At 35.9% G+C, this 18863-nt stretch overlaps 1 protein-coding gene across 1 annotated transcript; it reads right to left on the minus strand.

The window, feature by feature from the left end:
• Window positions 1-1047: 1047 nt before the first annotated feature.
• On the minus strand, window positions 1048-18399 carry LOC135799154 (uncharacterized). The gene is made up of 4 exons (XM_065312175.1): window positions 18177-18399; window positions 1864-2057; window positions 1714-1797; window positions 1048-1655 (listed from the first exon to the last, which is right to left on the minus strand). Exons 1-4 carry the CDS (start codon window positions 18236-18238, stop codon window positions 1516-1518), a joined length of 480 nt encoding a protein of 159 aa, XP_065168247.1. The 5' UTR covers window positions 18239-18399; the 3' UTR covers window positions 1048-1515.
• Window positions 18400-18863: the final 464 nt, after the last annotated feature.

An 18863-nucleotide genomic window follows, 5' to 3' on the forward strand; every position in this document is an offset into this window, starting at 1 on the left:
CGATAAAAATTATCAAGCACACCACCCCCCACCTCTTGGCTACTCTTTCGTAATCTAAATAGTAGAACGCAGTATACGAAAAGCTATAATTAGTATATTGTTAATTTCTAATTCTGAGATAAAATACCCCGAATAACACTAACAAGACATCCGATTTATATCTGCGCTAGCCTGTCGGAGATTATTCTAATTATTTACTTACCAGTCGTCTTCCATACATCTACGGCAAGAACTGTAACAAAATAACACTATGTAAAACATTTTGCACGACACTTCGATACTGCATATCAAGTACCGTCAGGTAAAAACTAGTATTAAAACATGGTTTATCTATATTGAATGATATGTTTTACTTACAAGGTAACATGTTCGCACAACCCAGGCTTTGTAATCCACGACATCCAAGAGCCGACAGAGAATAACTTCCCGTTTACTAATATTACACATTTGTTATTATTACATGGCGTTGATTCGAAATCAAATATAACTCGATTTGCCCGATTAATTGTTATCGGAACATGGCAACTCGCGAAAAAACTACACAGAGTAAGCGACCGACATGTTTCACCGTCGACAAGTCATTTGCAACTGCGCGAATGTAAGGCACTTAAGTTTCATGTAGCGTGTGAATTCCGATAGCACACCGGCTCAAGGACGTAAACCAACAAACAGATAATAGATAAAAATAATACCTGCTGCACCAATTCGCGCGACCTCGCACGGCATGCATGTATCCTGCTAAGACTATATACACTCACTAGGTACTATCTACCAACAACTGACATGGATAACTCCGCTTAAAATTTAATGCAAATATGTGCATTCTAACACCATCTTGGCTTGATTTATAAAATTATTGATAGATTCTTTGATATTTACCAACAAGCATTTGTTTAAGGTACACAATAGTTTGCCACGGGCAGTATACAAATAAAAATTTAAGACTTAACCATTTTCTTGCAGCAGATTGCAGAAAACGTAACTAAACAAAAAAATAGACACATTCATGCAGTCAAAGATAAATTTCAAGTGATCGCAGAAACAAAATTATTATGATATATAAAAATTTATTAATACAAAAAAGTACTCATAAGATTATATAACTCACTATATAAACTACATGTAACATTGCTTCATATTTTGTTATTTTTTCATGTTTTTGTTTCTATCATCTTATTTGTAAACATTTATCGTTTTCGGATTATTCGCTACGTTTCTTTATAAATAATTGTTCATGTTCTATCATCCATATGCACTACAAGTTTTCTCATCTCGTAATTATAATAATTAATTATTAGTAGTCGTAATAATGTAGTAATAAGGCATTGTAAATATTTCGTATCAACTAGCATTAACTAGTTCGCTGCTCGTATTAAATACTTTCAATAAGGCATACAATATTTTTGTTGGGAGGATGGATAGATAGGGCTGGGCGTGTGTTAAGGGGTTGGTGCATCATCTTATTTAGTAATACGCAAAGAATACGCGTCTCGCTGGAGTGCTGTGGCTTGTATTTTAGGCCTGGCCGTTTGTCACCGGTCCAGCAGGAAGCTCAGCGTTTCCATTCATCTTCGGGAAGTCATTGGTCATCGGCTTAGTGGGCGTTGTCGCCGGGCTAATGATTTGATACACTTCACCAGTGACTGGGTTTCTCTCTAAAAACAGAAAAATATTTATTTTCAAAATGCACAAATGTTTTATAATCAATTCTACCTGAGTGAACTTTCGGTGAGCGATTAGCTTTGTTCTCCCATGTTTGGACGCCATTGCCAGTGACTGGATTACGATTTTTTACATCTAAACAAAAATAAATACATACTTTTAGAGATTTCACTGGTTGTTAAAACGTGGAGATATTATTACCGTGCTTAGTAAGAGATGCACGCCTTGGTGTAGCGACTTGAATTCCAGATTCGCCAAATAAACGATTGAAGGAGTCAGAACCACGACGTCTTGGAGTACTGGCTCCATCTACAACGGTGCGTCCATTGGTTTGTTTTCCACTTGAGGGTGGTGTAGCCAAGACGCTGTGGATTTCGGTCGGTGGGTTGCGAACCCTACAAAAAAAAGAAAATAATCTTTAATTTACTATATTTAACGGTTTGAAACAGTCAACTGTGACATTATAAATTCAACGATCCTAACTAACTTTAACACCTTGCATTTTAACCAAAAATGTATGCAACACGTTAACTACCGTCTGCTCTATGTTGTAATTAGTGCGCTCGTAATTGTAAATCGTAATTATTCTACTTGAGCACGAAGAAACATTACTTAATGCATCTTGTACTCTGTACGTTGTAGTTATAATTATGATGCAATCCGTTTTGACCGGTCTTCAACTAACCACCGTTCCGCATTCGTCAGCATCAGACCTGTGCTTAGTTACTACGTACATAGCATACGTACATTGATTCATATTGAGAAGAAATATCGCGCACGTGAAGCACGTACGACACGTATTCACTGATACGTGTAGCCCCGCTGCTCGCGTTTACTCAAAGTGCTTGCGCTTTTTATGGCATATCATACGAGCTTGATTACCCACCAACAGGCTGACTCCAACAGGAGAGAAAAAAAAACTAAGACGAAGATCTCGAAAATTACCGAGTGCTGGACGCAGTCGCGCTTTGCTATGAGAAATTAGACCGGCGTAACGACGATAGAAAACAAGTGAAGCGCCAACTTTTAATCAACAAGCTTCCAAGACTCTGCTGCGCGTAATGAATGCAGATGGTAAATTAATTTCCGTGTAGCTGTATTATACACTGTACTACTACAATCTTGCATTTATCCATTGAGTTTTTGTTTTTGTTAATTAACGTTCGCGTCTACGCTTTACGACCAGTTATTAACGTTGCAGATATAAGAAAATCATATCATATTTTGTTCTTATATGGCAACTGTGCAATCATATTTTTAGTGGTGCCATCTTACAGGCATGTCCGTAATATTGTTTCTGATATTATCGAAGAAGCAAAAAGCTGGTAGTCGTGTTATGTTTCTGGCTTCGAATGGAATTAGTTATTTATTCATGAATTCACGTTGGCGCAACTCCTCACCTTAACACTGATCTAGACATACTACAGACGTATTTCAGTTTAAATTGTGCCTTGTTACCTTGTTACCTCGCATGTCTAGTACTCCAACAATGTCTGCTAGGTATGCGTAGATAACTGGTATTTAAATATTCATTCAAAGTAAATTTTCTTTTCAATCAAGATTCAATACTGCTCAAAGCAGATGTCGAATTCATTGGACTTAATTTACATATGTAGTTCTTCGAGGTCTTGAATTCTAAATTGTTGCATATCTTTGGCAATCAAACAGTATACTCGTACATTGGAAAATCAGTTTTATGATTTGGTTCGAAATAGTAGGAGAGCGCTCTTTGCCAGCACACCGTACCCCCTCCCCTTTTTGTAGATCTCATACGAAAATACAGTATACCTGCGGCAATTAGTCAATAAAAAAATCAATCAATCAATTTCCATCAAAACTTATTTCATTTTGATGTATCTGTTTGTGTTTGTTGAACACGACGTCGATGAATCGATGTTGCCTGACAAACAGATCACAAAAATAGAAAGTAAATAATTTAGTTGATGAATTCAGTACAAACTGAAGGTCAAGTTCGTATTCTAAGTTAAATATTGACCGAAGACAGGGAAAAAAAATTCAATTGCAGCAATTACCACAGATAAACAGTCAAATATCAGTCACTTTTACTACGAGTCGGCAAAAAGCACTGACAATTTTCGGTTATGTATTTCTCTACTGTATGTAGTTTAAATAAATTCCATGACATTGTGACAAGTTACACATATTCTTTCGTCAGTGGCAATTGTCGGCATCAAGAATCCAGAAATCCGTAATAACAGTACAGCGGCATTGCCGGTCGTCGGAAAAGTTAGATGTACATTCTCTTCTATTCTCTGCTATTTCGAAGAATGATGCAACATTCCGTGTGCTCGCTGCGCGCATCGTGTGCATTCGAGGTAATTTCTTTTCGGCGCGTTAGCTATGTCAGTTAATTACAAAGTTTCCATGTAAAAACAAGTAACATTGCTTTTCTTTTAAGAAGCACTCTGCGCTGTGAGTGCTTCTTACTTTATTTTTAAAGTCGTCACTACCAGTAGTTAACAGTAGGCGATAAGTTTATGTTGTATCTACAAGTTCATTAGTTCATGTCATTATGCATAGATTAGGTTATGTATAGAATGCATTGTGATTTATTCATTATTGCCAAATCTTTTTCAACACATCTTTTGATCGTTATTGAAACGCAGCAAGCAATCTTAATAATTTATGCCTTACAAAGTTTCGAAATAATAATTCACAATTAGTTCTCTTTCATTTTCGTTTGTTCCATCAACTTTGATTTCTATCGTCCGCTTTCGAACGTAACAAACGTTTTATCATTATCTCCAATTCTGTGTTGTCTTAGATTTAGATTTAGGAGCAATAAGAGCAATCAAACCGCACCTTGTTCGTGAAAATAATTCCTATAATAATCTTGTATGCTATGCAATAAAGGCAGGAAGGATTGAAGATCAGCTACATTCTACCAAACCCTAATAATGATGCGTTGTTGTAAATATTTGCTGGTGGATCGGAGTTAGATCATCTTTGATGATATTTTTAGTTTTATGATTGTACCTGGATTGTAACTGTAGAAACATGGCTAGCAATAATTGTAAATTGTTAGCTTCGAGCTGGTGCGCGCCCTGACCAAGCCTAACCTCAAATCTGAACAGCTCCAACCTCAAAAAATCGATTGCGTTTAATGTTAGATGTTTCGAAGTACGATTTCGATTGACGTTAGAATTACGATGAGTACAATTGTGGTGTGGCTTATTATTTTGTAGCTTTCTGTGATTTCATGATTTCAATCGTGCCCAGCCGCACACAGCGCACGTAATTGTAATTAAGTTGGATTCGTTGGTAGAATTGTACGAAATTAGCAACGCTTGTGGATGAAGGCGTAGGAATGGGTGTAGGTACGGCTCGGGCGTGAAAGTTCATTCTCTTGCTCGTCTTCTCTTCCTGGTACAAATGCAACAAACTAATTTCTCGATGTTGGGCGATTCTTTTTCAAGCTCCGATCGTTAGCGAATCGCTTCCAGGTGTCCGTTTATTCCCGGTCTGAATGCATTTCAGTTTATCGCTGTAACGACCGCGACGAGAAATCAGAAATATTTCATACGCCTCCGCACAAGTGGAATTACACCGGCGTTTGGACATTAAAGGCGAAACACGTAAAATTGAAAATAGAAATTCGCATCGCAATCAATACAGTTTCACATTTTCTCTTATTTTTCTCGAATCAATCTCAAAATCGACATGTGTGCGGACATTTAAAGGTTATAGTTAATTGGGTTGCCTAACCGGAAATAACCAAAATAACCAATTCAATTGTTCGCTGTCATTTTGCTTATTATAATTGACTGGATTCAATTAAATTTACATCGATTACATAAATCTTTCGATGTGTATTGTTTACGTCGCGTGCGCTGCAAGTTTATGGAAGTAGTAATGATTTCTTGACAAAATCAATTTGTCATCATTACGCCTTACGTTGCAACAATGTTTATTATGTTGTTACAAGCGGTCGACAATGACGATTGTGATTATTGTTATTATTTAAAATGTCTATTATTAAGAATATCATTACGAAGCATTATTAGATCAAAATATTACACGGAACGCTATTGTGATTCGCGGATCTCATTTAACATTTATTAGGTTTGTTTTGTCGATCGATTAATGATTAAATGGCGCACCCAGAATAAAAACATCTCGTTTTGATTGGAACATAACATATCTTACAAGTCTGACAATCCTAGTTAATAAGATTGAGAATAAAACATATTAAAAATCCAAACTAATTTGTTTGTTGTATCAATCAAAAAAACTATTTGATTAAAGTTGTGGTAGAGGCATAATATTGTGATTGTATTCTTTGGCTGTGACCACAATTACTGAGTTATTTCAACAGGATACGCGTTTCCTTCACGACGTTTTTTCTTCGTTTTCTTGGAAATCACCAATTTGGAATTCGTGTAGCGCGTAAGCGCGTTGATGTCTTTTTGTTTTCCGCAATTTTATGCTTGTCATTACACTGCATTGATTTTACTTTCCGCTCATTACTGGACTTCTTTTTAAAGGAAACATCTCAGCGATTTTTCATGTAATGATTTTTAATTACCGCATTCGCAAGCTTCGTGATAATTGAAATCACGGTGTCACTGTTGAGTAATAGTATCGGTGGACTCGTTGAAGTGAAACAATCCGTTCCAGTTGTTCGAGTAATGTCGATGCGTCGATTAAATTTGCCAATAATCGTATACAAAAGGAAGGAAATTGCACTGCGGGTAATTTAAAACAATGAACGCGCAAAGTTACGCTCGATTTACGTTTATTCTGACATGTAGCAAATTTAAAAACTCGCACAAAGAAAAATTATTTATTTCAATGTGAAGGAAAATATTTCATTCTTTATTTAAAAGCAAGTAATAAAGTCTGGCGTGTCGTGCATTATGTAAATCATTGAGGTTTGTATTTACGGCGTACTTGTACATTGAACTTGATTTGAATGAAACATTCGCCTCGAAAGCTCGCCACTGACGTGAGGTTTTTAGGCACGGTTCCACCCGCGACACGTTGCATTCGTAATTTCGTACGCACATTCAAACAAATGAATGGACGTTATAAATATTGTAGTCAAGTAAATTCCACGCTAATGTGGTTTTAATGAGGCGGATGCTGCTTCGTTTCGGCTCTTTGTCACAACACACCCACGAGTCGTAAAAAAATCAGAAGCGCATTGCGCATATGTATGCACAATAAAAACACTAAGAATAATTCCAGGAATAACATGAAAGTGTAAGTTTATTTTACACTTTGTTTTAAAATGGCATAATTTATAGGTGTCGTAGGTTACTGTTATCGATATTTTAATAATGAATGATTTACGAGCTGTTATTACACAGTTGGTTGCCTATATTACAATATACAATATGTTCTTGGTGAAATGAGCGTGAAAATTGCAATTCTCCAATTTTGTTTTTGATGGTTTGCGATTGCAACTTTTCTCGCTGTTTTCTAGCTGTGCAACAAAGTTGATTTCCATTTTTATTAGCAGCGCACCCTGGCGTTCAGCAGCCAGCTAGGTCGTTGACTTCGACACCTATTTTATTTACTTTTGATTGATTACTTCGCTACTTGCTCGACCATGCCCGGTCGTAACGACAGAAAGATTTCGCCGTTTCATTTAGTGCCTTTTTCGCACATTTACGTTTTTGTCCTAAACCTTTAGCCAATCAATCATAACGGTGCTCAACTTTTTATTTGTTTCTTGTTTTCTGTTCAGATTCACAAGAAAAACTAAAAATAGCACAAGTTTTTAAATAAGTGACATTTTTAGCCCTATAGACTGATAAATATAGATTAATCCTATCGATCACGTAAATTATGACATTAATATATGCACTGAACCCGAAATTTCGACAACATTAACATTTACGCTTCATCGCTGGCTTTTTCCTGCGAAGCATGAGGAAGGGAAATGAGTACAATTAATTCGGCACGCAGTCGATTAGTTTCTGGTTTCGAAAAGTCGCTGGCGAAGAGCTGACCTAAATATTTAAATGTATGCGAATGGCGAGAATGCACGAAACGCAAAAAGGCAACGAAGGTAGAAGTACAAGGAAAGTACATACGAAAGGTACGATCTTCGCATACTTTCCCTGATTTATATGCCACGCATAAATTAAACGAATACTTTTTGCATGGATTCGCACGCAGTAAAGTACCAATGATACTGTAGTGTGAAACGGCGAATTCTCACACCACTAACCTTACTTTTTATAAATTATTCAATTACACATAATAATGCGCCTCTAAAAACATTGTTTGCTTTATAAATGTAATCCTTTTTCTTCCATGTCCAATTTTTATTCTTATTATTATTATTATTATTTGTGTCTTGTCTGAAGTTTTAGTCTGAGGTCCGATCGTAAGTACATTCCGGCCGTCATTGTGCATGCACGTGTGTCCCGTTTAATTCGCCACACGCTCGCCTCGAACTCTTTCTTCATACGTGTGCATATTTTACGTTGTTCCATGCGCTGTTTAACTTACACTCGCGTTACGATCTTGCGACAGACAGTGCGAGGACTTTAACGAGATGATAAGATAAATAGCGGCTGTGCTGCTCAATTTTTACGTTCGACGTTTATTTATTCTTAATTCTTAATCGTACATCACAATTCGCATCGCAATAAAGTGCAATAAAAGCAGTTTGAATGCTGTGTGTGTGTTTGATGTTAACTTCGTCCGGTCGAAAACCCACACACGTTAAGATATAAATCTTCTTTTCTCCTCTTTCCGGATCTTTTTTTTAACTTGTTCAAGTCAGTCGGGATTATATTGACTTAATTAAGTTTATTTATAGTGCGTCAGTAAAGATCGTGTGTTTCAAAAGAGATACAAAGCAATGTTATAGATCAATTATACTTTTTCGTTTGCGGTACAATGTAACATACGCGTTTATAGACTTGAATTTCCATATTGAATCTAAGTACTAAAAAAAACAATTGAATTCCGCCGCGTCTTATCTGATGTGCTCAGTCGCCGCGAGAAAACGCATAACTGATTATCCTAATCATAACCCTCGTGGCGCGCATACAGCTATCAGTTACACACATCAGACATCATCCAAAGAGATGATTGTTTCAAGCGGTGCGCTTCGCTTTGCGGCATGCGTCCAAGCATGGAATGAAGTCATACGTGCCGCGCGATGCCTAAATTGAATTCAAATTGAAATTGTCTCGAAGCACATAGACAATGTTACAAGTATGCACATTGAAATAAAATCGTAATTTACGAATCTGCGCCGTGGTCATAAAATATGTAATTTGTCTCTTTCGAGGCAGGCAATTTGGAGAATTTCGTGAACACACAAACAGACCATGCAGGCTGCGACGACGCGTGGAATTTTGTCTTGTTCACATTGTAATTATTGTTTGTTCTTCCATATTTTCATATTTCATTGTTCTCCACTGAGCACGTTAAGGTACGGTACATAGTTTAAAAATTCGTTGAATTCGTTGGCTACACTATTAAAGTTTAATTAAAATGAGTTTTATTATCATGCCGTATATGTTATGTCAACGCAAATTGGTGTTTTCAAATTGTTTTCTTCACGAGCAATAAACTTTGTTGCTATAACTAGTCAAAGTATTTTTTTTTTAATAAAAACAAATAAAGTTGCATAACTTGAATGTTTGTTTCGTTGCCTAAACTCAAATACACGTGATTTGGCATTTAATAAACATTCGGTATACTTTATTACAAGTTACAAGTATATTAATAAATGCAATTTTGTGTAAACATGCAATATTTGCGTTTGCGGTTACGTACCCGGTCGGAAAATACAGGTGAACGACTCACGACACAGGAATATCGAAATAACTCCACGGTGGAAACCGCCACGTACCACTGTGTACCGCGATTCAAATTTAATTTTCTGTTCTGCTCCACTTTATAATGTCATAATGCAAAATCTAAACGTACTTTTAATTAAAACCGTTTCCGAGACACTTCAAAATGTTATAACAAATTTACCGAATGTGTAAACACTACTAACACACTTAAATCAGGCTTGTTTTTCGCGTGTTTGTAAAATAACAAAATTACGGAACGATTTGTTTGGCTAATGATTACACCAAGCGTATGTAGCGAGTTTCCATCACGACATGGATGTGTACGGCGCCTGCATTCACGTCGTCGGTGTCGGAAAACAATGAGAGTATGCGAATAATGCGCACGTTCGATGCACTCTCACCAGCTACGAATCGAAAAGTTCGCGCCGTTCGCGTGTCGCGCATAATAATGCGAAACGCATGGGCCAAACACCACGATGATGCTATGTGATCGACGCGCGCCAGGCGTGCATTTCATTCGCGATCATTGACGTTAATTCTTTTTAGCTTCGTGCCATTAGTGCCAACTAGCAGGTTGCAATCGTGTCGAATGATTGGAAATGCAATGCGCTTCGGTGTGAATGCGATTGTTTTCCGTTGTATGGGTGTGTGATGATGGTCGGAAAGTGCATGAAAGTGCATGCGCCTACATTTGCATACTGGCAATGAAGTATGTTTGATGTTTCGCTAATTTCTTTACATACTTCTAACATGCAAACATGCAAATTGCGACGGTGTTCGATGCATTCAAAGTGATGGGTACCATACAAACAACTTTTTTATGTCGATAGAAGACAATTGTTGAATTTTAATCAGAAAAAACAAAGAAATTTAATGTCTATATACAAAAAAAACAAAGTTGTGTTAGTTATAACATTAATAACTCAAGAACGGTTCAACAAATTTTGATTATCTAAGATTTTTTGGATTTGTTTCCACCTCAAATAGCAGAATAACGAATAAAATATCAGAAATTATTATTTAAAGAGTTTTAAATAAAATATTGCCATAAAATTGCACCCTAGATGGCGTTAAAGTGCATTATTAGCATGGCTTATGTTTTTTTAGAAAATGGAGCAAAAAAGTAAAATTTAATTACATTTTTACAATGAAAAAGTTGAAATTACTATTTGAAAATGATTACCATACTAAAACGCAGCCTATAATTAAATCAGTCACTGACTTGTCGACAAGTTTCGACGCCTTTGATGAAATCAGGAATTTATAATCCAATCTAGATGTTAGGCGTCTCATGGTCTTGTAATAAGCGCATTATGCAAATTGTTGATTCGTATGGTTGACTCACAGCACCGTAACTGTACAGTCTGCCAGCTCGCGTAATAATCTCATAATGAGTTAATTGAAATGATCGGTGAGTTTCCTGCGTTTCCTTCAAACTGTAAACCGCAATAAACGATAACAATAAACAATCATACTAGTAGCTGCGTACTGATTTGAACTTCATTACCATGTAAATTTACATATATTAATCGCAATTATTTTATTTCTGCAAGCATTTAATGCGAATAAGATGAACTTTTGTTCAATTATAATTCTAATTATAAGAAAACAGTTAATAGTTGCATAATTTCCCATCACATTATTGTTGAGTTGAGTTGAGGTCGTAGTGTTTTGTTACGGTTAATATTTATTACTCATTAATTGTTTAATTCGTTCTGACGGTGTGGCAAATGTGTTTATATTGAGATTTCAATTTAATTTGAGTTTTTTTCCGGCTTCATGTTTAATTAAGACGATAATTTATTGCGGTTGCTTCAACGTGCTCTACTGTCGAGTTGAATCACACTCAGAAATAATAAAAAGTAATTAATACAAATAAACCAGTAGCAGAACTTGAAACGGCATTAAATTCCATTCCATTATGCTGAATAACAGTTTCATGAAGTATTTAGCATCGAGATTGTTTGAAACGTATAGAAAACGTTCGATATTTAGACATACTAGTTAGAAAAGTAAAGTATTTTAATTGAATTAAGGTGATAATTCAATTACAGACGAGTTTTTAGGTTAGATTTGTTTAGCAGCCTGCAACTTCCCTTCTTTGATGTTGGCTGAGTGCGTTGACTTCATCGACTTCCCATATTCAATTTCATTGACGTTTCCTTCTACGCTTTGCTTTTATATTGCTCTGCTTTTATCGATTTCACAAATTTATACCAACAGTCTAGACGTCGTGTCTCATCATGACAATCATCAATTAGTTCCACTTGTTTTACGACAGATAAAATTGCAAATTAAAAGAATTGCTGTTACAGAAACAAAACTGCAGAAAGTTAAAGTTTCCGGGACTGTTACACATCAGCAACGCGCAAAAGCATAGCAATATAAAAAACTTTCTTTTTACACGTTTTTGATGTTTTTATAAATTTAAATGCAGTTATAAAAGGAAGGAAGTTCACATCTTGAGAAAAGAAAAAACTGGTCCTACGGACGCAGTAGTCAGTCAGTAATAAAACATCAAGTGAAACAAGACCCCTCAGACATGTCTCCATCAGACGTGAACAAGTGCACTACTCCTTCGTCGATCCGATTCATAAAACACTCTATAAGAAGACGTAGACTACGTGCGATTAACATGCAGACGACTAGTAAAAGCCAGGTATTTAAGTGAGTATGTCACCGGAACTTCAAGTTGAGAATATTCATGTTCATGTCCAACATGCACCTATTAACAGTTAATGACCACGGTGAAGACGAGTCACGCACTTGAATTTACGTATTCCAAGTTAATAATTAATAATATTTTACAGACATGAGACGTAAAAACATTTTGATTAAACAGTAAAACGTTTACTTTCGTTTTTTATATGATGCAATTGTTGGTAGGAACTCTTTCGTCATTTTGATATACTTGTAATGCAATACTATTATGTCTAGAGGTATTGTTAGTGGTCACTTGCATTTCTACGACTTTCCGTTTTTACGAAGCAGGAAAAAAAGAAAACAAACTTATTGGAGATCATGTAAAATAGATATCGGAATACTTGGCGTAGGTATACTGCAGTGTGCAGTTAATGGACATTCATTATGTTCGAGTTTTATTCGTGCGCGTTTCCATCGTATTGTATTAGGTATCGGGGGAAACCTTTCGTTTTCCGGTCGGCGGTATTGTTGTGTGCGGAAAGGAAGTCGCCTTGCCTTTTCCGCTCGCCCTGCGGACTTTTTTTTATGATTTCGGGTTCGACAACTGCATTTTACTACACGACGTCTATACTTTGGGGGCTTGTGTTAAAGTTGGATTTAATTTCCTCCTGCACGACTCGTGCATTACACTAATTAGAAATGCTTTGTTATTATGCCTTTTTTGTATAAACAGATCATATACGTAAGTCGTTTAGCAATTTTAATACGTTTTAAGAAATGAAAAAGGTGAGTGAAGCTAGAGGTGCTTTGTCTGAATGGTCAGTGTACTAGATAATAGCGTCACTGTGGACGTGACACAAAAGGGTGCAACAACCCTCCGGTCGCTCCCTGTTATATCTGCTGCGGTAATAACAGACGTCGTTAGGAGCGCAGCCCTGCAAGTGTTGTAAAAGGAATAATCAATAACTGCAGGAGCAGCATTAAAAAGCAAAAAAATATGGAAAAAAACTAACAAGCCAAACAAAATAAATGCAAACATAACCTGCTTGAGTACCAACATAACCTCAACTTTAATGGATAATAAAACTCACGAAAGTCTCATTAAAGTCTTAGAAAATTTAAAAAAATGAGTTTTTGCTTTTTAAACTCAAATTTTAGTTTTTCCAGACTTAAATCCTCCTAATCCTCTAAATAAATATAACCTTATCTATGAAGTTACACGAGCCACACCAATGATCAACGTAGGTGTACCATAATACTCTGATTCATTCTAATGCTGAGTTACATGCACAATATTTACAGCTTGCGATACACGTAATACAAGTCATGAATGAAATAATAATCGTAATACAAACGGAGAATGCACCACACGGAACGAAAGGGCCAGCCTAGCTTAAAGGTAAAAACTTGAACATATATAAAATATGATCAAAACCATCTATTTAGAAACGTCGAGATAACTGTACCTGTAATAATATGGCACACGTTGCTTTCTGGTATGTATTTCGAGTATTGGAATAATATAATAGCTGGGGATATTAAATTACACATTACATATTACACATGTAAATATTGAAGAAACGCGGTAGATAAATAGATAGGTAACGAGCGTGCGTGAGGCGCACCCTTCGAAAGGCTATTAAAGGTTCATTAGTAAAAGCGTAGGTTGGAGCTGCATGCCCTCAAAAATTTATAATGAAATGTAATGCGTTTTGTTGCGTTTTTGTGGTTGAAAAGTGAATATATAAATTCAGCTACACCTAAAACACTCCTTGTTTTATTTTGTAAAACTTGTTAATATTTTTTAACCTGTTGGTCATGTTCTTCATGTATTCATTTCAATTTTCCGCTCTGATTGAGTGCTCCGTTAATCGCCTCCATTGGCCGGCTCCTGATTAAAATGCTCTGATTACAATCAGTAATTAGTCTCGACTTTGACGGCGCTCTGTTTCGCCAATTTCGCGATTTACGATTCGCACACGTAAAAGTGACTTCCGCGCGGGCCTTTTAATTAATATCGAAATAAAATCACAGAATGTGCACTACATGCGCGGTCAAACGCGGGCGATTAAAAATAGCGAATTTATGCGCGCCAATTAGCTAACAGTAATTAAATTATTATTACTTTAAGCGTGCGCGCGCGCCCGGTAAGCGCATAAATTCAATTCGCGCTTTTGCACATTGCGCACGATTTAAACGGTGAAAATGGACGAGGCGCGACTGGCGAGAACATGTAATCAACGTGTAATATTTTTCAGTGTTTCAGTACTTACTTCTTCGGGTTGTTGGGCAATTTTACGGCTTCCTGTCTTTGCAATTTGCTACGCTATTTATATAAATTAATATTATTCCAAAGCGCCAGACCATTATTTATAATTACGTATAAGTAAATATAAAACTGATTGTTCTGCCATTGCGCATGCGCAGCATTAGTCACGATAACAATATAAAGTTCTATTTATAAACCTGCTGTTTATTATTTACTAAACTCTTGAAAATCTTGATAACATTCATGTCAGCAAATGTGCGATTTTAAGTTGCAAACTGGTTCATAATTGTTTCTTCACACGACATCAAGTAAATCGTATTTTCCGAAGCGTTTTGTTTAATTATTCCTAGTCATGGATGACACAACAAAGTTTGACTGCGAAAACTTTGCTCCAACTTAATTTTAGTTTCAAATATTATCAGGTTAATTAGTTGTGTGAGAATTCTTAAAACAAATATACATTTTTAAGTTATAACACTTTTAGCATACGTGAGAAAAACGCCTTAATATTGATTAACGCCCCAAAGTACTTTGCATTGTATATTTAATTAGTTACGTTGGTCATTCACAATAAAATAGAATCATTGTGCGGCTTTATACCGCCCGTAACATGAATTTAATTTCACGGATTTTATAAGTTGAAAATTTATTAACCTTCAATTTTATTGTGTTTAATTTTTATGTTCCGTCCCATTTGTGTTTTACTTTTTTTGTAAATAGGTTATTTTACTAGCACGCCATCTGTAAATGAAAAGATGATGGTAAATTGGTTTTATGCAAAAAATTAACGAAGACAGCATCTGTCGTGACAAAAAATCTTTTCTAGTAAACCGAAGAATAAAGAAGAAAGCTTCCAACAAGTCACCGTTGGAAGTCAAAACGCGGACATTATTTTATCTTCGATTTCCAATTAAATTTATTATTATAATTGGCTCTACGAAATAACTTACAAATATAGAATAATATAATTGACCGGCCGCATACCTCACGGAAACCAAAAAACCATAAACGCACATCGCCATTGATTGGAGATTTTTAATGCGAATTAAACGCATTTTGCAACCGACACACTTTTTCCGCGTCTTGCTATAGAATTAATTCAATAGGCAATTGGAATTGTCGCTGTAATCTATCCGCACGCATTCCACTCAACAGATCAAGTAGTATTCATCCTAGTTTTCAATTCTTTAGAACTCATTACGAGTATATCACATCACGTGTTAATAATACATTCACAAAAAGATTCCTCAAACAGAAGTCGACGATAAATTAGTGAATAGCTGAACGGAACTGGGAATTCAATACACTCGATTTGAATAAGCATGTAAATATTAAATGAGAAATGATGTGGTTGTGGTACACATTTGGTAAAATATGTGCGGCCTGAATTTTATGCAAATTTATGCGTCCACTATGAATAATGAACGCCGGGCATCGACTTGCTTCTGTTCGCGTTTATTTCGATTCTTTTCCGTCGTAAAAATATGAAAAACGATGCGTATTTGAATCGACACATAAATAACCTCTACGTTACCCGAATTGTTGGCTTTAATTAAGTTTGATTTTTATTGCCCGCTTAATATACGTGATAAACGTGAATTGTGCTTGATTTATTCATCTTTCTCTTCTTGGACTCTTGGAGAGCAATAATGAAGGTAAATATTTTGTATAAATAATACAGTAAATCTTGTTTTTTGGGTTAAAAGCGTTATAAAAGATTTTCGAAAAAAAGTTGGCAATATTTACGCTGTTACAACAAATAAAACGTTGTAAAGTAAATGGTAGATTTCAGCGAATACCGGAACGTTCCAGGAAAAACGATTAAAACGAGATTTCGCTGGTACAGCGAAAACTTCTTGAGACACTGAGTCACTAATCGCTTTCTCATCTCTCATCTCAGCTTCACATCATCACGAAGCCTTGAAATCGCAAGGGGTACATCTTAAAACACGTCCCAACTTAAACAAACCCATTGAAAGCAACCCAGAATACAAACAAAACATTCATCCTTTTCAATTGTCAAGTTTTATCTTTTTTATTCATTAAATCTCTTTTATTTAAAAATGAACAGTGGACGCATTAAAAATATGTTTTAAATTTATATTTATTTACAGTTGGGACTGGTCAATGGCCGAAAAACGAATTGAAAATGCATTAGGTATGCTCGCGTTGAATTGTTATTGTTATCGAATGCATTTAAATGCCAAAACGTAATAAAATTCATACAGTTATGCGGCGATGTATGGCACACCGGAAATTTTGGTCGTTTCAGCGCTGCGCCGGAAATCAACCAATTATCAAATTCAATAACGCACTCACAAACTTGCATTTACCGCAAAACCTACTTATATACTTAACAGTAACTAGTTAAAAGAGTATCACACATAAAAAACCCATTATAATTAAGTGATTCACTAAATTAATTAATTTTAAGACCTGTCTCCGGCTTCAACTGATTGAAAAGATTTCTGATCAGTTTTTTATCATCTGTATCAATAAACAAGTGTTATAAACATGACTTTTAAATATTTTTTCTTAAAAAATTTGAGTTTCTTATGAAGATAGGAAGTTGACCAGGTTTTCAGTACATTGAAATGCATTTAAAGATAGATTTTATAACCCAAGACGCCAGCTTGTCTACTCGTAACATCATTTCCCCAGAGACTGGATGTTTAGCTGTGCCAAGAATCAGTTATTCGTTTCCTCACAGTTTACACCAGATAAGTCTAAGCTAAACTAACTGCAACGTGCGCATTTGTCGTTCAAACAACACATAAACATAGGTGTATTACACTAACTTCAACTTCAACAAGTAAGGTAAAGTAAGTTAACGTTTGGTTTATATCATAATTAAAGTTCTGTTAGGTCTGCGCACAGTCTTTAAAGCCAATGTTGACGTTACGAATTGAAGTTATCAACAAAAATTCTAGAACACCCAGAAAGCACGCAGCTTTCCTAAGAAAAGCCGGTGGAACGTCGTGAAGGCATGTGCATTAGCATTATCGACTCAACAACATTCTACAAAGCACGCCGAAACGAAAAACAAGCGCACGTAGCTCAAAAGACTCCAAAAAACACACGAAACGTGGTAATTTTCGTTATCAGCGCGCAGCGCAATGAATGTTAACTAAATTTTTAAGTGTGGCGATGTTAATTTTAGCCTGTTTAGTCAATGAACAACGCTTACTAATTCCATCAAGTTTTCGAAATAGCATCACATGCTATCAGTGAATGCGTAATTGCTTTCAAACTATTTATGCATTTGTGAAAGCACTTACATTATTCACCTAAAATTAGACACAGCTATAAACTTTTAAAACTTTTTTAAAGGTTTTAGTCAATTACAAGTGGTAATAATTTAGAATAATGTGATTTGAGGTTAAAATCTCAATTTTTTGTATTACGTTATTATAAAATAATTTTATAGTTGACCAATTTTGAGTTCAATGAATTTTTAGATTTATTTTTAAATTCAATACATTGCGGTGCCGGTTGAACGATTTGGCGTGATATTAAACGGGAATAAAAGTAATAATGGAGTGCGACATGCCGTGCACGTTCATTCTATAATAATTTACTTAAATGATAGCCGTTTCGATTGAATCATTCATTTCTCATCCGCTCGAATAACTTCCATTTGTCCGAATATAGAAAACAATCGAGCACGTCCGTTTCGGACGCAAAATAAAAAAAAATCAACAGCTGACGCGTCAATAACAAGAATCAATAAAAATAAATATTTTAATCCAATAATAATTTTAGCTGAAGTTTAATGAACTTCGCAATAAATTAATCAATATTCAAGAGAAAAAAATTACCTCTTTTTGCTGTAGCCAACCTTGTCGAGCTCAATGTGTCTGTAGGCAGCGTAGGTGGCCATTATCTCCAATTAAAAGGAAATTGCGGACGGCACACGGACGAAAAAAAGCAAACGATGAAAAACTGCGCGCGGTGATAGGAAGAACGTTTCGCACGTGTGAGTGTGGTGAACGACCGGAAGTGACGGTGCTTGCAGCGAGAGCGCGACTGCGACTGAACTCGCGATGCGGCTTCGCGGCCGCTTTTATAACCGGCGCCGTGTTGCGGTTGTGGCAGCACATACATGCCGTACACTTTATGACGTGTTTGGTGTTTTACCAGTGCCTTTACGTCGATTTATACAATAACACGCTTTCCAACAAGCGAATCAATTCAACACTATAAAAATGGCTACTGGTGTCATTCTCCTATGATATTAAAACATAGGTGGCGCTGCTGTGCAACAGCTTTTTAAGTGAACACATAATAAAATGATAAAAATGTAAACGAAAGTTGAATTTCTTGTCTTTAATGATCAATTTTAAGCGCAATAAAGACATAAATTGTAAACGGAAAATTGCTTTGCATCTTACGCTTGCAACAACGTATGCAGTTGCATTTTATTAGTGAAAATATTAATTGCAGTCGAGAGAAAATGCAGTGTTTATCTAAGACCTGCCTACTGAAACCAAAGAGGAATATTGCAA

The sequence above is a fragment of the Atheta coriaria genome, unplaced genomic scaffold (genome assembly GCF_025399875.1).
Source record: "Atheta coriaria isolate IRGN ID8LTWV9N9 unplaced genomic scaffold, Caltech_Dcor_3.1 hic_scaffold_9_pilon, whole genome shotgun sequence".
NCBI lineage: Eukaryota > Metazoa > Arthropoda > Insecta > Coleoptera > Staphylinidae > Dalotia > Dalotia coriaria.

Coding starts and splice junctions, on each gene's coding strand:
- LOC135799154 (XM_065312175.1), bottom strand. CDS start 18,238: ATGGCCACCTACGCTGCCTACAGACACATTGAGCTCGACAAGGTTGGC. Junction 2,058..18,176: donor GTTGGCTACAGCAAAAAGAG/GTAATTTTTTTC, acceptor TTTTTTTTGTAG/GGTTCGCAACCCACCGACCG. Junction 1,656..1,713: donor CTCACCGAAAGTTCACTCAG/GTAGAATTGATT, acceptor TTCTGTTTTTAG/AGAGAAACCCAGTCACTGGT.